The 21,688-nt window shown below is 45.8% G+C and overlaps 1 protein-coding gene across 1 annotated transcript; it reads left to right on the top strand.

Annotated features, from left to right (window-relative positions):
- The first annotated feature begins 202 nt into the window (after positions 1-202).
- Positions 203-10,492, top strand: ECRG4 (ECRG4 augurin precursor). Its single transcript, XM_069580380.1, has 4 exons — positions 203-1,247; positions 5,918-5,965; positions 7,880-8,037; positions 10,125-10,492. Exons 1-4 carry the CDS (start codon positions 872-874, stop codon positions 10,281-10,283), a joined length of 741 nt encoding a protein of 246 aa, XP_069436481.1. The 5' UTR covers positions 203-871; the 3' UTR covers positions 10,284-10,492.
- The last annotated feature ends 11,196 nt before the right edge of the window (positions 10,493-21,688 follow it).

The raw sequence follows: 21,688 nt of genomic DNA on the forward strand, positions 1-21,688 counted from the left end.
AACATCAGCTCCTGCAGAATTGGGAAGGTAGCAACATCTCTATTGTGAAGTTATATATTTGATCTGCACACTTTTCTGTATTATGTTGTTGTTTAGTCCTTAAGTCCTGTTCGACTCTTTTATACCCCATGGACTGTAGCCCACCAGGCTCCTCTGTTCATGGGATTCTCCAGACAAGAATACTGGAACCAGTTGCCATTTCCTTCTTCAGGGGATCTTCCCAACCCAGAGATCGAATCCGCGTCTCTTCTGCACTGGCAGGCGGATTCTTTACCTGGTGAACTGTTGGTACAGGTACAGGGTGCTGAGGTGTTAAAGGAGAGGCGGCCGCAGTGTAGATGGGCCTAGAGGGGTTAGCTCCCAGAAGCCGCGCCGCCCGCGGGGGTCCTCCTCTGTGCACAGGTCAGGAACGCGGGAGGGGTGCTTCAGCTCCCGTGGGCTCACGCGGGTGCCGGGTGCCCCTTTAGTGTGCGTGGATGGGGCACACGATGGAGACTTGTGAACACTTGCGGGGCTCATTCTCTCCTGATTACTGAAAGGCTCGTTTGTTGGAGTCTCTGGAGCGAGATGTTTTCCTGGAATGCAGCTCTGAGCCCAGAGCGTGGAGACTTAAACAGCACGAAGCACAGAGCTGCCAAATGAATCTTTAGAGCTGCGACGCAAAGCCAGGACATTCCGAAGGCCTGAGCGGGAGGGAGGGAGAGGGCTGGGGGACCAGGGCGCGCGGTGCGCAGGGGAGGGGACTGTGGTCGGGAGGGCCGGTAGCGGCGAGATCCTGAGGCCTGAGCGGGGACCCTCAGAGCACCCAGCCCTTCCCCCGCTGGATGCGCGTCCCGTCCCGAGGCAGCCGGAGCTCTCTTGCCCTTCGCCCATGGTCTTTGGCGGCCCAGGCGCCCGCAGCCCCGCAGCCTTGGAGGAGCTGCGGCCGGAGAGAGGGGCGCGGAGACTTGGCACGGACGCTTGGCCCGCGGCCCGTCGGCACAGCGCCCGCCTGTCGGGTCCCGCCCCGGCCCGGACTCGGGGAACGCCCGCGCGTCCAGTACCCTTGAGTGCAGTTCTCCAGGGCGCAGTCCGCTGGCGCCGGGTTCTCCAGAACAAGCGTCTGCCTTATCCTTCCCGCGCACTGGCCAAGGCGCGCTCATCTCTCTCCAGCGCATCCGCTGCAACCATGGCCCCCTCCTCCGCTCGGCCCGCCTTCCTGGTCATGACCGCACTGGCGCTGCTGCTGCTGCTGTGCGTGGGCCCAGGTAAGGGGGCGATTTCACGGCGCTAACGCCCAGAGGAGGGCGCGGAGACCAAGGCGTACATCCCGAGTCCTGGCAAGGACCAAGAGTTGAAAGCGGTCTTGGGTTCTGCCCTTGCGCGGTGGGAAGTGGCAGAGTTCAGGGTCAAGGGCAGGGTCTCAGGTGTTCGCGGCAACCGTGGGAAAAGAGGCGGAGGAGCCTTGGACAGAACGCTAGGGGCAAGGCGCAGTGGGCGCTGTAGGCAGGCGGCACCCAGAACTCAGAGGAGTCAAAGGGCCTTCATCCCCAGGATCCCTTCCAGGGTTCCCTTCCAGGCGCCTCTGCTCAGTTAAGTTCGAGGCCTGCAAATCTGCAAGAGCAGGAGCAGGGCCTCACCTCCTGGCTGGGGAAAAGCTCTGAAAGGAGAAATTCTTCAACGTCTCTACTTCTTGGAGGCCCTCTTGAATGGATTGGATCCCAGTTCTTTCCCTAGAAAATGCGTGCATTCACGCACAGGCTGCAGATGAAGTGGGTGGGGTGTGGACTTCTGAACCCTGGGAGCCCACAGAGCCCACCATAGGGAGGTTTCACCCTGAGCGCTCTCTTCCCTCTTGCCATCCTTTATGGCTCAGGAGTGGCCTCCTGCAGGCAGGGGTGCCTTTGCAGGTATGAGAGGTGGGGTGGTGACCCCAGGTCTACTGGGAAGATGCAAGGGCTGGAAGGTGGGAGGGTGACCTGCTCAAGAGCCTGAGACTGAAGTTTCTTGCACCACAAAGCAGCCAAGCAAGGTGGGTGGAAAGGCAGGACCCCGTTGGCTGCTGAACATCTGTGTTTTGGGTGGTCAGCACAAGTAGGGAACAGCAAACATGGGCCAGAGGAGCAATGGGAGCCCTGGGGGGCATCAGCACAACAGAGGGGCTGGGGTGACTGCTTTTCTAATTTAGGACCACAAGGGAGGCCAGTCAATCACTCCCCATCACCTGATTTATCACCTCCCACTTGTTCCTCCCATTTTAAGAACCACATCTGAATACAGCAAGTGGACATGATCTAGAAACCCATTCTTTTCAGGACTTGTATTTTATTTCATTTATACCAAGACTGCAGTGATAGGAGTTAGTTAAAATATTATGTTCATTGAGCTGGAATGTGAAAGTTCTTATGACACCAAATAAAAATCTTTATGTAAAGTCCTCAAGGTGATTTTATGACACCCAAAAGCATTTAATGGAGAAAGGGACCATTGCCCTTTCTTGATCAGTTTATCATGAGCTTCAAAGGGGGCATCTTGAAATTCCAAACCTGCTGGGAGATGAAATGCCAGGGAGCTAAACTTGATCAACTCAGGAGTGCTTATGAGCACAGCCTGGAAATGGTGACCAGTGGTGTTGGGGTAGAACTCCATGATGCCACAAGACAAACCCCACAGCGGCTCATTCATTCTTTATTCCTTTCTTCAAATAAAGTTATCGTGGTGTCCACGTTCATGCATTGAAATTTGCAGTTCAGTGGGCATTAACTGGCACCATGGCACCACTGATATTTATCATTTTAGGACTTGTTCACCCTTTTCAATTGTGTAGCTGAATCTGATGAGGCTCACCTTTCTGGGGTAGTAGTGACACAGATTTGCTAGGAGAAATTGCAGCTTCAGCACAAATGCCACTCAGATGGTAAGGAATCTGCCTGCAATGTGGAAGAGCTAGGTTCAATCTCTGGGTCAGGAAGATCCCCTAGAGGAGAGCATGGCAACTCATTCCAGCATTCTTGCCTGGAGAATTCCACAGACAGAGGAGCCTGGCAGGCTCCAGTCCAAGGGGACGCAAAGAGCTGGGCATGACTGAGCAACTAATACTTTTCACTTTTCAGTTCATCAGTATTAAAGCGCTCTTACAGAATACAGACGGAGGGGTGGTACTTAATTCAGCAGGCTACTCTGAGTCATTGGAGACTCACGTATATTAAGATGCTAAAATATGCTCAGATTCGTGCCCTGTCCATGTTGGCAAATGTAGATTCCTTCGCTGGCTCTTGAGGTTGGGAGGGAAGCACAGACTGAAAGTGGTCCCACCCCGTGTAACGGAACCTCCTGTGCAGCAGCCTCCCCACTGCTGACTCACAGCTGATGCTCAGATACCTCTAGTGACTCTGGATGGGAAGCTTCTCTGGTGATTTGCTCCAGCCTTGGGTGGCTGTCCAGTGCTGGCAGCCTGCTGCCCACCCTAATCTATGGCCCAGTGGCATCCTAGAGCCATCCATTGCTCTGCTTCCAGAAGTTTCTTTCCTCTAGTTAAACATCTATGTGTGTGTGTGTGTGTGTGTGTGTATGTGTGTGTGTGTGTGTGTGTGTGTGTGTGTTAGTCACTCAGTCATATCCAACTTTCTACAGGGCTACAGCCCTGTAGCCCACCAGGCTCCTCTGTCCATGGAATTCTCCAGGCAAGAATACTGGAGTGGGTTGCCATGCCCTCCTCCAGGGGATCGTCCCAACCCAAGGATCAAACTCGGGTCTCCTGCGTTGGCAGGCAGATTCTTTACCGTCTGAGCCATCAGGGAAGCCCCAGTTAAACATCTAAATTCCTTTAATTTGTCATACACACACGCAGGCCGATTGTTCCTCCTGGACTTTTTCCTCTTTCTAAAACTTTTTCCATTTGCCAGAACTCCTATTTTTCTGTGACTGTCTGAAGGTCACATGTTAGCACCTGAACCAAACAGTAAAACAGGTGGGCTGATCAGAGACAAGCTGAAACACAGGCAGGACAAATATTTCCTTTATGCAAGACACTTTCCTTTTATTTATGCTGCCTAAAATTGTACCTGCTTTTTAAATAACCACATCTCTGTAGACTGACTGGAAGTATAGATGATGATTCTAAATTCAGACCACTGCCCACTTAGCCCACTGCCCAGAGATACCAGCCCTCCTCTGAAGACATGAGGGTGGCCCCACTGTGTTCTCCTCTTGCACTGGGACCCCTAGAGTTCCCCGCAAACCTGGCTCCCTATTCTAAAGGCAGGTAGGAGGCACCCAAATCCAAACACCTGTGGGGAGCTTGAGAGGTAAAGTGTCCGGGGTCTGCCAAGTGACCTGAATCTGGCAACATTCAAATACTAAATCTGTAAACATGGGGCACCTAAGAAAACACACTTGCCGGTCACGTTTGGTGGTGAGCAACCAATTGGTGAGCAGCCAATTTGTGACTTTTGGCTACAAATGTGTTTTTTTTCCTCCCCAGCTACATAATAAATTCTTAAAGCAGAGTTTCTTAGTCTTCTTTGGGCCCCACACACTTCTGAAAGTCTGGCTGGAGCTCTGGCTCCTATTCCCAGAAGACCACACCTTTGCAGCTGCAAATTGGTCCACAGTTGGGGAGGGCAGGACCTGCTGAAGATACCAGCATCTCAGCATCTCCATCCTTGGGCCAGACTGTGGCTAATACACCTAAGGATGTTCTGCTCAGTCTTTACAAGGCTGTGCTCTCTCCCAGGGCCTCTGGTTCCCCCTCCACAGGACAAGCCTCATTCCTGTAAGTAGCACTTAGAGACCAGAGGCTTCCACAGTCTTCAAACCAGCTCACGGGCCAGAGGGGGCCTTCCATGTGATCAAACTCATCATTTCCTATTAAACGATTGGGCAGGTTATAAACACTTCTAGATCTGAATATAAACCACAGTAAATGGTACAAATTATGCCTGATTGTAAGACAGTCAGGGCAAGTAACAACACAGGGCTGAACTTTGAGAGCACTGAGGCACGTTCCTTGGCTTGTGGTGGAGAAACCCCACTTCTGCCTTCATCTTCTCATGACTGCCATCTGTGTGGTGTCACCTGTTCTTGTAAGGACGTCAGTCATTGGATTTAGAGCCCAGCCTAAACCCAGCATCATGTTACCTCCAGATCCATAACTCATTACATCTGCCAAGACCTTATTTTCAAATAAGTTCCCACAGTGAGATTCTGGGTGGTATGAATTTGGGGGGACTCTATTCAGTAGACTGTACCATGAAAAGTAAAGCCTACAGGCAGGTACATATGACAGATAGCTGCCTGAATATTATTTAATTTTTTTTAAGTTTTATACTAGAATATGGGCTTCCCAGGTGGCTCAGTGATAAGGTTTCAGCCTGCCAATGCAGAATTTGATCCAGGGTTCAATCCCTGGGTGGGGAAGATCTCCTGGAGGAAGAAATGGCAACTCCTCACTCCAGTATTCTTGCCTAGAGAATCGCATGGACAGAGGAGTCTGGTAGGCTACAGTCCATAGGGTCACAAAGAGTCGGACATGACTGAACAACTGAGCACGCATGTATACATAGCCAGTTAACAATGTTGTGATAGTTTCAGGTGAACAACAGAGGGACTCAGCCGTGCATGCCCCTAACTCCTGGTGACTGCCTGAATACTATGATAGAAGGGCTCAAAGGACAACGTTATTTTTCCTGGAGAACAGTTCAGATGGTCTCCAGTAGCTCAAAGTGTCCTGCTCAGCCGTAGTCCTTGTCACCAGTTTGAGCAACGGGCAGCCTGAATGGCCTTTTCTACACAACAGGAAATGCAGCAAGCATTGGATACCAAGCTGCCAAAGCAGGATAGGGGTATGAAGTGAGTTTTTTCCAATGTGGATTTTTGCATGTGAGAAATTTAAGGGTGCAGTACAACCCTGAAATGATTTCTGTCTTCATTCCTTCAGGCGGCATAAGTGGAAATAAACTCAAGTCGCTGCTTCGGAAACGAGAAGGTAAATACAGCCTACATGGATAAGGGGGCATTCTTCAGTGGGTTGCAGGGAAACAGGGATGTTGATCTGTTCACTGGAGGCTTGTGTTTGGAAAATGGAAAGTGTTTACTCCTTAAAAGGTTAGCAGATAGAAGGGTTGGTTCTGTGGAGATGTAGTGCGGTATTTCATCAGATAAATATTATTGCCAGTTAATGCTTCTCTGAAAGCTGTCAGTGTAGATTCAAAAATAAAAGGAACAGAGCGGCAGTGTTCAGGGAAGGCTGTTTTAGAACCCTGATGCCCTTTAGAGCACATGCCTGAGTCTAGAGCACACACAGCCTTAGTCCTGGGGCAGTGCAGAGTGGGCTTGTGGGCGTCCTCCATACCCGAGTGGCCCGTGGGAGAGGGTTAACCGGAAAGACCGTTGTGTTGCTGACACCTGTTGTGAAGAGCATGCCTCAGGTAGTGGTGGTAGCACATGAACAGTCTGGGACCCATGCAGGTGAGTCCTGGCCCCTGCAATGGGATACATCATCCTGTGGTCCTGTCAACACCATTCTCCCTCGGAACATGTGTCTTCACCTGGATAACAGGAAGTTATCTGTCCCTTAGAATGGAGACTAAATTTCTGAGGTGAACTTTTGCCACTTATTCTTTTCCCTGAGTTAATGGGGCTTCAGGAGGTTGAATTTGAAGTCTGTTCCCCGGTGTGGGGCCCGGTGCTCATACAGCTACTTCCCAGGGGGTCTGCAGTGACCCCCCCTCCACCTGACACACACCTGCTGAGCACATGTGGCCCCTCTCGGTATGGAGAGGGACTCCCAGCGTCTCCCCAGCTCTTCCAGCCGCTCCTGAGGCCCTCGTCCACCCCTGACCTCCCAGGCCCCTCAGACGGCCCCCTCCCTGGGCAGGGCAGCCATCTCCCAGGGATACCAGGGCTGATAGGAGTTCTGGCAGGACTACCTGTGGAAGGGATACCAGAGAGAAAGTGACCGAGAAAATCACGACTCCTCTGTGTATACCTTCAGCGTTTATCCAGCTCAAGCCAAGAAACACATATTGAGCGCCTACTGTGTGCAAAACAGTGTGACAGGCCCAGAGGAAAATGCCCAGACAAGCAGGCGGTGAGAATACAAACGTGCTGGTATTTACCCATGTGAGCAAGGACACAAGGGCACTTGACTTCCTTTTCCTGTGCGGCCTCCATGCCAACCTCAAGACAAAGACCATCCAGCCAGCGTCACAGATGAGGGGACAGGGGCTCAGAGCTGGTCGGCAGGGCCAGCCCAGGACCCAGAGCTTCCCTGAGTGTATCTGCAGGAGTGGGGCCCTTTCAGCACTGAGCCCATTAACAGAAGGCATTCTGGGAAGCCGTGGGAAAGCAAGGGTCACCCAATTAAGAGGCAGTCCAATCATCGGTGGTCACACAGTGGGACCCCAGGTGGCACCGCTTGTCCCCGCAGCCCTGCTGGACTCACCTGGCTGGCCTGCCCAGGGCCCCTTGTTCAGCTCTCTCTCCCCTGGACTCCTAAGCAGGCCCAGAGGGCTCTAGTTTACTTGGACAGTGAACACCCACCAGGCAGCACTGGATCCACCGTGGTTTCTTGACAGCAGAACCCACAAGGAAGTACCAGCCCCTATCCAGGGCTGGACCTGGGTCTGGGGTAGCCAGGGGCTGCAGAGGAGGAGCTAAATTCGGTTCCTGCCCCAACCCCAGGCCTGTGATATGGCAGTGCCCAGAGGGCAGGGCTGGCTACCCCAGAGCCCAGGGTGGGACCTAGTGAGGGAGCCCGTACTGTACCGCGTCCTGCAGGAAGGATGTGCCAGAGCATCTCCTGCCAGGTGGGGTGGGAGGGGATGTGGAAGAGTGATTCACCCCAGTGAGGAGAGAAATCATCTTTGTACTTGGTGGGGGGGGGATCCCCTCGTTTCAGCCCCTGCTCCCACTACGACACCGGTGGCTGTCCAGGAGAGCAGAGCCAAGGAGTTCCTGAGCAGCCTTAGGAGGCCCAAGAGGCAGCTGTGGGACCGCTCGAGGCCAGAGGTGCAGCAATGGTACCAGCACTTCCTGTACCTGGGCTTCGACGAGGCGGTGGGTGTCTTAGCTCCTTCGGCAGGAGGGGTGGGGCCTGGGAGAGTGGGGGCTGGTGCAGAGGCCTGGCTTCCCCTGGTGGGGATGAGGGTTGGGGGGCAGAGGCCTGGATCCCATGGGGATGGGTGGGACAGAGGGCTGGCTTCTTACAAGGCAGAGTGGAGTTGAGGGGCAGAAGCCTGGATCTTCCTGAGGAAATGAGGGTTGTGGTGCAGAGGCCTGATTCCCATGGGGGTTGAGGATGGAGGTGGGGAAAGGAGGCTGGCTTCCTACAGGGCAGGGTTGGGGGGCAGAGGCCTGGCTCTCCGTGGGAGGATGAGGGTTGGGGGTGGAGGAGAGGCTTGGATTCCCACCAGATGGTGGGAGGGCATGCAGGGAAACGAGCAGAGAATGAAGTTCTGCTATTTGCTCTGAAGTCAAAGCCAGAGCTGCCAGGCACTGGACCACGTGACCGTCAGGTGTAAGGGTGTTGGCTGGAATTTTCCACCCTGCTGTGCCCAATGGGATCCCTCCCATCAGGGTTTGGTAGCAGAATTCCAGAGACTTCCCTGCCCAGAGAGGCTGGGACTTAGATTCAGGGAGAGTCTGATTTTTTTAGGAACTCTCTGACCGTATCTGTACGGTTTTATCTGAGTGTGAGTAAATGTGAGGATCCAGTAAGGTTCTAACATATGCACAGATGGGACTAGAAGGACATGCACCCAGACACCAGTAGGGATTGGCAGTGGAAACAGCCCCTTTCCCTTTGTCTCCCTTCCACCATGCTTTTTTAAAATGTGAGTCTGCATTATTTCTGTATTTATAAAATATTTTTTAAGCTTTTTGAAAAAAATTATTTTAAGGCAAAACCTTAAACAAGATTATAAAATGAGGAAAACCAAAGAATGAGGCTACTACTCCATGTGACAAACTGCAGTATTGTGAGTCAAGCAAGCCATCTTCTTTTGAAAGCAGAGACTGGTGGGGGTGGTGAGGGTGGTAGAGGTCAGAACCCCAGGCCAAGCAGATGAAGAGGGTGGAATTGTGCCCACGTAGTCAGTGTTTGTGGCCTGAGTCGGCACACCAGACCTGTTTGAGCATCACTACAGTTGTGAGAGAGTCACCACCAGACACGCCCTGAGGCTGCAGTGTGATTCTGTTCACCACCATTTACTAAGCCCATAGCCTGTGCAGCAGCCCAGGCAGGACTCAGGGTCAGCGTCTGCCACACTAGACGCCTAGTGCTGGGGGCGGGCCCAGTTGTTACTGCATTGGGCAGATGTCCGCTTTCTTTACCAAAAAAGAAGAATGCCAAAGTCTGGGGTATATTCAAAACTCACAGGTAGGGGTTCAAGGGAAGGGGTGCATATGCCTTTGGGGACTAGGCTTTCAGCAGTGCTCTCCTGCTGGTTAGAACTGACCTCTGGCCCAGGGATGCTGTAGCCAGGAGTAATTATTTTTTTAAGTACTATTTATTATTTTTTATTGAAGTATAGTTGAGAAGTACTCTTTTATTGAAGTACGCTTGAAAGTCCCTTGAACTGCAAGGGGATCAAACCAGTCAATCCTAAAGGAAATTAACCTAGAATATTCACTGGAAGGACTGATGCTGAAGCTGAAGCTCCAGTACTTTGGCCACCTGATGACTCACTGGAAAAGACCCTGATGCTGGGAAAGATTGAGGGCAAGAGGAGAAGGGGGAAACAGAGGATGAGATGGTTAGACAGCATCACCGACTCAATAGACATGAATTTGAGCAAGCTCCAGGAGATAGTGAAGGTCAGGAAAAGCCTGGCGTGCTGCAGGTCACGGGGTCACAGGGAGCTGGACATGACTTAGTGACTGAGCAGCAACAGCTGATTTACAACGTTGTGTTAGTTTCAGATACACACGCACATAGATATGTTCTTTTTCGGGTTCTTTTCCCTTGTAGTTACTACAGGATATTGAATATAGTTCCTCCTTGTGCTGTACGGTAGGACCATGTTGCAGGAGTTTCTATTAGGGGTCATTCATTGTTGAAGAAAAACAGCAGAGAAACACCACCAGTAAAATGTGCTCTGGGAAATGGTGTCCTTAATCCCATCCTTTCTCACCCTCTTCTCCAGAAATTTGAGGATGACATCAGCTATTGGCTGAACAGAAATCGGAATGGGCACGACTACTACGATTACTACCAGCGCCACTATGATGAGGACGCGGCCATCGGCCCCCGGAGCGCCCACAGCTTCCGGCACGGAGCCAGTGTGAACTACGACGACTACTGACCACCCCTCCGGGCAGGCTTAGGCCGTGGGCTCTGCTCAGCACTCGGGCTGTGTCTGCCGTGTCTAGTCTTGGCCCATCTTCCCTACTCGCTTTCTATGGCCAGAAAGGAAGCATTAACACAGAAAATATAGAGGCCTTTCGAGAGTCCATGCAAGTTCCTAACACTGTATTCCATTTAAAACTAGAAATAAAAGCATTTTGTTTAAAAGTCTGAGTTTGAAAGTCTGAATGAAACTTAAGCTGACGAGACTTTTCCTTCCCTGGATGTTTCTCAACCTCTCAGAGGCACCAAGTGTGACCCTCCAAAGAGTCCCTACCATCCCAAGATATGGGATGGAGCAGGGGTCTTCAGTGTGTTAGAATTCAGTCCACACTAAATGCAAACAAGCAAAACCCAGCAAGAAAATTTATTGGAAATCATTTAAGATCACAGAACACAGTTTGGAGGATCTAATCATTGATGTGGTTTTGCAAGTTTGATTGCTCTTCCATGGCCTGAGCCAGAACTGGACCTGTTTAGTATTATTAGGCAGGAAAAATGGGTAATAGAAAAACCACTAAAGTTTGGTTGATTTCAGAGCTTCACTTACGTTAAGAAATTAAACCTTGTCTAATGAGTCCAAGATTTAAGAATATCCTTTGCATCGTGTTTAAACAACCTGAGTGAATGGAAAAGGGGGGTTGGGTGAAGGGAGGGGAGGGAGATGGGGAGGTGACCCCTGCAGAGGGGAGGGGCCCTCAGCATGGTTCTTGTACTCACAGACCCTCTGACAGCCTGCTGGAAGCTTTCTCACAAAACTGCCACGTGATTTGTACATAATCTCTGAGACACCCTGATATTCACAGGCTGCAGGTAATGATCCCCCGGGCTTGGTGGCAGATACCGCCTTCAGGAGAGCAGTGTTTCTGGACAATCCTTTGGAATCCCTACAACTTTTAAAAATTGGTGGAAAAACACACACAACATAAAATCTCCCGTTTTGAGCATTTTTTGGTGCACAGTTCAGGTACACTACGTTCATTCACATTGTTATGCAACTGTTACCAATCTCCATCTCCAGAGCCATCTCATCTTCCCCAAATAGGTAGTCTGTGCATGACACCATAAGTCCCCAGCCCTGCTCCACCTTCTTTCTGTCTGCATGGATTTGACTCCTCTAGAGACCTCCTGTAAGTGGAATCACACAGTATTCATCTTTTGTTACTAAACTCAATATTTCACTGAGTATTATGTCCTCAAGCTTCATCCCCCTTGTAGCATACTGCATTTCTTCCCTTTTTAAGGCTGAGGAATATTCTATTTTGTGTGCAGACCACTCTTTGTTTATCTACCAACAGACACTGGGTTCCTTCCACCCTCCAGCTGGTGTGACTAATACTATGAACACAGTCTGCAAATACCTCTTTCTGTCCCCACTTTCAGTTCTTTGGGGCACATACCCAAAAGTAGAATTATTGGATCATAAGGTAATTTGTTTTGTTTTTTGAGGAACCACCATTTGTTTTCCAAATCAGCTGTACTACTTTATATTTTAATATAAAAGAGTTGTAATTTGCTGTTCAGTCGCTCAGTCATGTCTGATTCTTTGTGACCCCATGGATTGCAGCACGCCAGGCTTCGCTGTCCATCTCCAACTCCCAGAGCTTGCTCAAACTCATGTCCACTTGAGTTGGTGATGCCATCCAACCATCTCATCCTCTGTTGTACCCCTCTCCTCTTGCCTTCAATCTTTCCCAGCATTAGGATCTTTTCTAATGAATCAGCTCTTCATATCAGGTGGCCTAACTATTGGAGCTTCAGCATCAGTCTTTCCAATGAATATTCAGACTGATTTCCTTTAGGACTGACTAGTTTGATCTCCTTGCAGTCCAGGGGATGCTCAAGAGTCTTCTCCAATACCACAGTTCAAAAGCATCAATTTTTTGGCACTCAGCTTTCTTTATAGTCCAACTCTCACATCCATATATGACTGCTGGTAAAACCATAGCCTTGACTAGACGGACCTTTGTTAGCAAAGTAATGTCTTTGCTATTTACCATCAGGGAAGCCCAAGAGTTGTAATAGGAAAGAGCTTTTGTATTCTGTACAAGTTAGTCACTGAAGGGATGTTGCCTTTAAGCCTATATTACATATAATGGCCCATCTTGGGCACCCCTGCTTCCCAGATAATGAGCATGAAGCTAAAATACCTTTGTTTACCTCCCAGGAAACTTCCTGAGTAGGCCTACCTGTGAGTGTCTACAGGAAGATGAAATTCACATGCAGCCTCCAGAGGCTGCTGGTGGGGGAATGGGGAGGTTGAACCAGAAATGTGTGGCTGTAGTCCCTCCCCCTTAGTATAAAAGGAGCCTGACGCTAACTCAGGCAAGATGGTTCTCTGGGGATGTAACTCCACCATCTCCTGCATCTGCTGGCTTTCTGGATAAAGTCACAATTCTTTGCCCCAGCAAGTCGTCTCTAGACTTATTGGCCTGTCCTTTGGGTACGAGATTGGACTCTGTAATAGAGTTACATTCAGACTTGCTTCTGTTTCTTAACCACTATGGTGCTGCTCTAACCCCAGTGTGGTGTTGGGGAGGGGGCTGGGCAGTGGTGGAGAGCATGTCTTAGTTTCATTCCTAATGTTAAATGTTGCTCTGCTTCTCCATATATTATGTTTGCTGGGCATTTTTGGTAGATGCCTTTTCTCAAGAAAGTTACTATTCTTTTAAAAATATGCTAAGAAGATTTTAAAATGTCATATGGATGCTGAATCCTAGATTATCTGTTGATAAATCATCCTTTAAAATCTGTTAATTAACAATTAAATTAATAGAATTTTAATATTAAGCAATTGAATTGTGACCCCATGGACTGTAGCTGGCCAGGCTCCTCTGTCCATGGGATTCTTCAGGCAAGAATACTGAAATGGGTTGCCATTCCCTTCTCCAGGATATCTTCCCGACCCAGGGATTGAACTCAAGTCTCCTGCATTGCAGGCAGATTCTTTACTGTCTGAGTCATCAGTGAAGTGGAATAAAACTAACTTGATCATGCTTTTTTTCATTGTCAGATCTGGTTGGATAATATTAGTTCAGAATTTTTACATCCATATTCATGAGGAAGATTGGCCTGTAGTTTTGTTTCTGGTTCTGTTGTGGTCAGTTTGGGTGTCTGGCTTATACCGGATTCCTAAAATGAATTATTTTATGATATTTCTCCATATAAGGATGGAATTCTCTGAAATGGGAGCATTCTGATAAAGCCATTTGGATGGAGTGTTTTCTTCATGGTATTAATAAAATTTTTGACTATTTGAATGCATTTATTTTGCAGGTTAAGGATTATTTTAATTTTATTTTAATTTTGTTTCTTTCCTTGAATTTGTTTTGCAAAATTCTGTCTAGGTAGTCATTGATTATATGAAAGTTTAGAAGTGTGTTGAGAATTGCTTTTAATATCCTTTAATCTTTATTTCTCTGTAGCATCTGTGGTTGTTTTTCATTCCATTTGTGCCTTTAAGAAAATCTTTTCAAGCATTTGTGCCTTTGTTTTTAACGAATCTTTTCAAACATTCAGTTTTTGCCCTGTTGATGTGCTCTTTGGTACATCTATGTCACAAATTTCTGTTCACTCATTTTCCTTTCTTCTGCATCTGTGGGTCTTTGATTTATCTCAGTTTTGAGGCTTATTTTTTTCCAAAAGCAAATACTTACTATTCTAAGTTTCCTCTTCAAGAACTGTATTCCATGAGCTTGATGTGAAAAGCTAAATGATGAAATCACCTAATTTCAATTATAATTTCTCCTTTGACCCATGAGTTAATTATAAGTGTTATTAAATTTCCAAGTGAATGAATTTTTCTAATTATCTTATTGGCTTTGTTTTCCTACTTAATTGCATTGTGTGTGTGTGTTTTTAATGTAGTCAGATCCTAATTCTTTGAAGTATACCAAGGCCAGCTTTACATCTGAGCTTGTGCCAGCCCAGCAAGGGTTCCTGTGTGCCTGAAAGGAATGTGTGTTTCCCAGACATCAAATGTAGTCAATCCATTAGCTCAAGCCCTGTTTTGACATTGTTCACATACTCTATTTTCTTACTAATATTTTTGGTTCATTTGATCTACTGACTCTGATAGGTGTGTTGAAATCCAACGTTGGATTTAACTAGTTTTTTGTTTAATTTCTGTCAATCTGGCTTCATAGAAAGCTATGGTCTTCCCAGGTGCTTCTAGTGGTAAAGAACCTGCCTGCCAGTGCAGAGGACGTAAGAGACGCATGTTTGATCCCTGGGTCTGGAAGATTCCTTGGAGGAGGGCATGGTGACCCACTCCAGTATTCTTGTCTGGAGAATCCCATGGACAGAGGAGCCTGGTGGGCTACAGTCCATAAGGTCACAAAGAGTTGGACACGAATGAAGTGACTTAATATGTATACACATATTCACATGGGACATGATAAATTTTTTCCAGTGAATGGAGTTACTTATTTTTATGCGTCACATTGCCTTATTTCTAATAATGTTTTTTGCCTGAATTCTCTTTTGCTATCAATATTTGCCTTCTGTTGACAACTAATTGCCTGTTCTCTCTTTTCCATAGTTTGACTTTTTATCTTCCTGTGTGCTTTAGGCGTGTTTTTTGTAAAGAGTACATCACTGAAATTGTTTTTTGCTTTTTTAAAATAGGGTATAACTTTTAAGGTCTGAACAGGAGAATTTAGTTCATTGACATGTATTATGATTAGTGATTTTTGCCTATAACATTACACTTTGAACTTGGCCCATTTTACCTGTTCCTCTCCTCCCCTTTCCTCCTGTCTTGCCATCATTTGGACTCTTTTGTTTTCCTTTACGTCTTTCTTTTCCTTTCACTTCCTTTGAAGGTTATTTGGATCTGTTCTATTAGTGTTTGCCCATTTAATCCATGTTTAACAAGTTATAGGCAGTCAATAGCCATAGTCATCTCCTGGACAATACAAGGACCCCCAAATACTTCATTTTGTGATCTCCTCTCCCAATGTATAAGCTCCAATAACTCAGCATTTAAAATCTAGTCTACTGGGCACTTCCCTGGTGGCTCAGTAGTTAAGAATTTGCCTTCCAAAGCAGGGGATATGGATTCAATCCCTGGTCCAGGAAGATCCCCCGTGCCATGGGGCAACTAAGCCCGTGCACCACAGGTAATGAGTTCACGTGCCCCAACTGTTGAAGGCTCTGTGTGCCCTAGAGCCCTATGCTCCACAGCAAGAGAAGCCACTGCAACGAGAAGCCTGAGTACTGCAATGAAGAGTAGCCCCCGCTCGCCTCAACTAGAGAAAAGCCCATGCGCAGCAACAAAGCCCTAGCACGGCCTAAATAAACAAATAAAAATCTTGTCTTCTTTATTGCCCCATGTTAGTTACCTTTGCCTCACTTACAGTCACTAGCTTGTTTAGATGTCACATGTCATATCCAGCATGGCTTACAATCTCTCCTTGAGACTCAGACCCTACATCTGAGCTCCTCTTCATTTGACTTTAATACCATCCTCTAAAACCCCTTTAGTGCAGGTCCTTTGATGGTCAACTCCCCAAGTCCACACGTTCCGTTGTGTGCTTGGGTCAGGGTTTTGGTTGAGTTAATCAGCACTTTGGAGACACTATGCTACAGCTGTGTGGCCTCCACTGCTGTGTGAAGGGTTTCACCATAACCTGTCATCTTAGGCAAAAATTCATGTTTTCTGAAATATATATATTATACATATTTTCCATATATATGTATACAACAGCTTTTATACTACATTTGTCCTCCCCACTGCTTTATATAACAGATGCACCTCGATTACTTACATCTATGTCTGTGTATTTGTACTGCTTGGGGTTATTGGGCTTCATCTCAGGGTTGCTGTTTTTCAACAAATTTGGAAAAATTCTGTTCATTTGAATGTTACTTCTCCCCTATTCCATTATTTCCTGAACTTTATTCAGGTTATAAATTTTACTATGCTCCCTTCTAAAAATATACTTGAAAGAGATGAAAGTGTTAGTCACTTAGTCGTGTCTGACTCTTTGCAACCCCATGGACTGTAGCCTGCCAGGCTGCTCTGTCCATGGGATTTCCTGGCAAGAATACTGGAGTGGGTTGCCATTCCATTCTCCGGGGGTTCTTCCCTACCAAGGGATTGAACCCCGGTCCCCTGCATTGCAGGCAGATTCCAGCCTCTGAAGTCTTTGCAGGTCAATTCTGGCTGGCCCCACTGCTTCTTACTCATGGTGTCTTGCCTTCTTGATGTCATGTGATTTCTTTTTTTCTTAAATTAAATTTATTTATTTTAAAATGAAACAAAGATGGATATTTTTAATGATAAAAGGTACAATTCACAAAGAAGACAGACATCATAAACACCTAACAACAAAAAACCAAAGATACATAAAGCAAAAATCAGCAGAAATATAAGGGGGAAAAAATATAGTGACATCTTAACATTTCTCTGAGAATATTTTATCAAGTGCAAAAAAAATAAGAATAGGAGCATCTTGAATTATGTCATTAATAATTTAAATATAACAGATTTCTATTTATATTAATCTTATATCCTACACAAATATATTTAAAATTTTGTATCTCATACATTGTTAAATATCCATAGGGCATTTAGTAAAACTGGCAAAAGGGTAAACATTACTAAATTTAAAAAAGTATAATTCTTTATTTTGTGATTCAGTTATACATATACACATATATTATTTTTGAAATTATTTTCCATTATATATTATTACACATATTAACTGCAGTTCCCTGTGCTAAACATTTGCTTGTTGCATGTCTATTTTTTAAAATTAAAAATCTAGCATTGTATTCATACTAAGTCAAACAAGTGGAAACAAAATATCATTAATTTTTGTTAGGCAAAAATTCATAAGTTTTCTAAAATAGATATTATTTATATACATGTATACAAGAGCTTTTGTACTGTACTTGATAAAGGCTTAAGAAAGAACATCAAAAAAAGAGATGGAGAAATTGTAAAACAAAAACTAAACAAAATGGCAGCACTGAATATGAAATAGAAAAAGTGAAACAAACTAGACAAAAGTAAAAGATCCTCATATAATCCAGTTGTTTGTAAATGTGGCTGCTCCTTAGAAACATATCTGGAGCTCTAGTGAAATAAAAGTAATACCTAGACATTTGTATTTCTCAAAAAATTCCAAGATAATTCTGATATCATCTGGGTTTTAAAAAGTGATTACAGTTTTTTTCTATTAAATGGTGGTTTGGATGATATAGAATTCTGTAACTTTTCTGTTGACCAATCATGATACAATGGTTTTAAGTGAGTAACGGTTACATAACCACAATAGTGAAAGATGTTTATCAGTTTTCATAATCTATAGGTAGACCAAAAATAAAAGATAATTACAGTTGCAAGCCATAATGGGAACATGATTAACCTAACAATATAAAATAATTACATACAATTTTGGGGGGTCAAGCAGAGTGATGTGGTAAGTAGAAGTGCACACATGCTTTCGTCCACAGCCAGTCTATGTCTTATGGTTGGTGCAATTAATCCATTTACATTTAAAATAATTATCAATATGTATGATCTTATTATCATTTTCTTAATTGTTTTGGGTTTATTTTCTGTAGGTAAGTCTTTTCCCTCTCTTGTTTCCTGCCTAGAGAAGTTCCTTTAGCGTTTGTTGTACAGCTGGTTTGGTGGTGGTGCTGAATTTGCTTAACTTTTGCTTGCCTGAAAGGCTTCTGATTTCTCCATCAAATCTGAAGGAGAGTCTTGCTGGGTAGAGTATTCTTGGTTGTAGGTTCTTTCCTTTCATCACTTTGAATATATCATGCCATTCCCTTCTGGCCTGTAGAATTTCTGTTGAGAAATCAGCTGATAGATAGCCTGATGGGAGTTCCCGTCTATGTTATTTGTTGTTTTTCCTTGTTGCTTTTAGTATTTTATCTCTGACTTTAATCTTTGTTGGTTTGATTACTATGTGTCTTGGTGTGTTCCTCCTTGGGTTTATCCTGCCTGGAACTCTCTGTGCTTCCTGGACCTGGTTGGATGTCCTGTGATTTCTATCCATAACGTGCTCATTATTTTTGGAACTGTTTTGTTCATGAATAACTGAAGCCTGAATTAAGTTGGACTCTTCCAATCAGCACTTGGATTTCTTGTTGCTTGAGGCCCAGAGTGCAGGTGCCAGGGCTAGAATGTGGGCATCTGCTAACTGGGACCCCTCAGTGTAGATTATCTCCATGTGTGTATCTGCAGACCCTCCCCTTGCGGTTCCTGTTCTCCTGATGCCCTCTCCCCACCCATGCATCCACCCCTCCCAGAGCATCCTCACTGTACGTTTCATTGTGATGGACTGATTTGACACTGACCCCACATCATGGTGGAGCCTCTGGTGGTTCAGCCTGATCTAGGTCATATAATCGGGCCTTTGTCTCCTGTCCCAAGTGCTGGGCAGACTTCAGAGAAGAATAGGCTCTGTGGGACTCTGCAGACTCCTCCAGGCAAAGTCTGCGTGCCCTTCATCTTGGCAATAATGCGTATGCTTGCTTGGTCGTGTCTGACACTTTGCAACCCCCATGAACTCTCGCCTGCCAGGCTCCTCTGTCCATGGGATTCTCCAGGCAAGAGTGTCGGAGTGGGTTGCCATTTGCTCCTGCAGGGATCTTCCCCACCCAGGGATCGAGCCTGTGTCTCTGGCATTGCAGGTGAATTCTTTACCGCTGAGCCATCGGGGAAGACAAGTTCATCTTGGGAATCTGCAAATCCCTGACTTTTGTATCATCTCAGACAGTGTCCCTAACCTTTTTGGCACTGGGGATGGATTTCTTGGAAGACAGTCTTTCCACAGACTAGGGTTTGGGGGAGTTGGTATTTGGATAATTCAAGTATGTTACATTTATGGTGTACTTTGTTTCTATTATTTTTACATCAGCTATACCTCAGATCATCAGGCATTAGATCCCAGAGGTTGGGAATCCCTACTTTCTAAGAGATGCATTTAAAAAAGATTTTTAAAAATCATATGTGGCATTTCATTTGCTCCCATTGGAGCATTGATAGCCCAGGTTATCTAATCTGCCCTACTGCTAGAGACTCCTGGTTGATTATTTATTAAAAATATTTTTTTTGATGTGGACTACTTTTAAAGTCTTTATTGAATTTGTTACAATGTTCCTTCTGTTTTATGTTTTTGAGGCATGTGGGATCTTAGCTCCCTAACTAGGGATCAGATGAGCACCCCAGCATTGGAAGGTGAGGTCTTAATAAGTAATATTTATTTTTGGTTGCACTGGGTCTTCATTGCTGCACAGGCTTTTCTCTAGTTGCAGCAAGTGGGGGGACTCTAGCGGTGCTGCATGGGCTTCTCATCGCGGTGGCTTCTCTTGTTGGGGAGCATGGGCTCCAGGCCTATGGGCTTCAGGAGTAGCAGTGTGTGGGCTCCAGAGTTCCGTCTCAGTAGTTGTGGTGTACTGGCCCAGCTGCTCCAAGCCATGTGGGGTCTTTCAGGACCAGGGATCGAACCCGTGTCCTATGCATTGGCAGGCGGATTCTCAACCACTGGACCATTAGGGATGTCCCCTGACCATTTACTTAAAATCCTACGGTCTTCACCATTTTTCTGTGTCTGGGAAATCTCTTCTAAAACTAATGCTTTTTAATGCCTAAACTAAAATGCACAATATTACAGATGAAAACAATTATATTAAAAGAGTTATTAACACTTTAAAACATGAATTAGTGATATAGTAACAAGTGTGCTTCTGAATGATACAAATAACAAGGTCTGCTGACACGTACGTGCTTAGTTGCTCAGTCGAGTCCAAATCTTTGTGACCCCATGGACTGTAGCCTGCCAGGCTCCTCTGTCCATGGGGATTCTCCAGGCAAGAATACTGGAGTGGGTTGCCATGCCCTCCTTCAGGGGATCTTCACAACCTGAAGTGGGTTGCCATGCTCTCCTCCAGCGAATCTTCCCAACCCAGGGATCAAACCCAGGTGACAGGTATACTAGGTGAAAAACTCCCAGGTAAGAACCAATACTATTGCAGTTTGTTGTCTACCATTATAAGCTAAATTTGAGTTGAGGGTTAGTAAAAACAAATAATGGACTTCCCTGGTGGCTCAGTGGTAAAGAAACCACCTGCAATGTAGGAGACGCAGGTTCGATCCCTGGGTAGGGAATATTCCCTGGAGGAGGAAATGGCAACTCACTCCAGTATTCTTGCTGGGAAATCCTGTTGACAGAGGAGCCTGGCAGGCTACAGTCCATGGGGTCACAAAGAGTCAGACACCACTTAGCAACTGAGCATACACACACGAAAGCAAATAATGCAGTGCTTTCCCTGACCCAGGGATGGAACGCTTGTCTCAGGCAACTCCTGATTGGCAGGCAGGTTCTTTACCATGAGCATCACCTGGGAAGCCTCATCAATACTATATATAATAGTGTGTGTATGTCAATCTCCAACTCCTAATTTATCCCTCCACCCCCTTCCCCTTTGGTAATCATAGTTTGTTCTCTATGTCTGTGAGTTCATTCTGTAAATAAGTTCATTTTTTGTCATATTTTAGATTCCACATATAAGTGATACAGTATGTGTCTTTCTCTGACTTACTTCACTTAGTAGGAGCATCTCTGGGTCCATCCATGTTGCTGCAAATGGCATATTTCATTCCTTTTTATGGCTGAGTAATATTTCACTTGTATATATCTATATACCATATCTTCTTTATCCATTCATCTGCATATGGACCTATAGATGGCTTCCGTGTCCTGGCTGTTGTAAATAGAAGAACATTGAAGTTCACATATCTTTTCAAATTAGAGTTTTCTCTGATATGGGCCCAGGACTGAGATTGCTGCGTCATGTGGCAACTCTACTTTTAGTTTCTTAAGGGCCTCTGTACTGTTTTCCATAGTGGCTGCACTAATTTACATTCCCATCAAAAGTGCAGGAGGGTTCCCTTATCTCCATGCTCTCTCCAGCATTTGTTGTTTATAGATTTTTTAATGGTGGCCATTCTGACTGGAGTAAGGTGATACCTCATGGTAGTTTCGACTTGTATTTCTCTAATTATTAGCAATGTTGAGCTTATTTTCATGTTGTCTATTGGCCATTCATTTGTCTTCTTTGGAGAAAAGTCTCTTTAGATCGTCTGCCCACTTTTTGATTGGGTTGTTTATTTTTTTTCTGCAATTGAGCTGTTTATATATTTTGGAAATTAATCCCTTGTTGGTGGCATTATTTGCGAATGATGATTTTGCAAATATTTTCTCACATTCTGTAGTTGTCTTTTCATTTGTTTACAGTTTCCTTTGCTGTGCAAAAGCTTTTATATTTAATCAGGTCCCATTTGTTTTTCATTTTTATTTTCATTTCTCTAGGAAATGGATCCAAAAAGATATTGATTTTTGT

The sequence above is a fragment of the Ovis canadensis genome, chromosome 3 (genome assembly GCF_042477335.2).
Source record: "Ovis canadensis isolate MfBH-ARS-UI-01 breed Bighorn chromosome 3, ARS-UI_OviCan_v2, whole genome shotgun sequence".
Classification (NCBI taxonomy): Eukaryota; Metazoa; Chordata; class Mammalia; order Artiodactyla; family Bovidae; genus Ovis; species Ovis canadensis.

Excerpts from the sequence above, each read along its gene's own strand:
- ECRG4 (XM_069580380.1), top strand. The coding sequence starts at position 872 with ATGGTCTTTGGCGGCCCAGGCGCCCGCAGCCCCGCAGCCTTGGAGGAG. Across the intron at positions 1,248-5,917 it reads GCTGCTGTGCGTGGGCCCAG|GCGGCATAAGTGGAAATAAA; the intron begins GTAAGGGGGCGA and ends TCATTCCTTCAG. Across the intron at positions 5,966-7,879 it reads GCTGCTTCGGAAACGAGAAG|CCCCTGCTCCCACTACGACA; the intron begins GTAAATACAGCC and ends CCCTCGTTTCAG.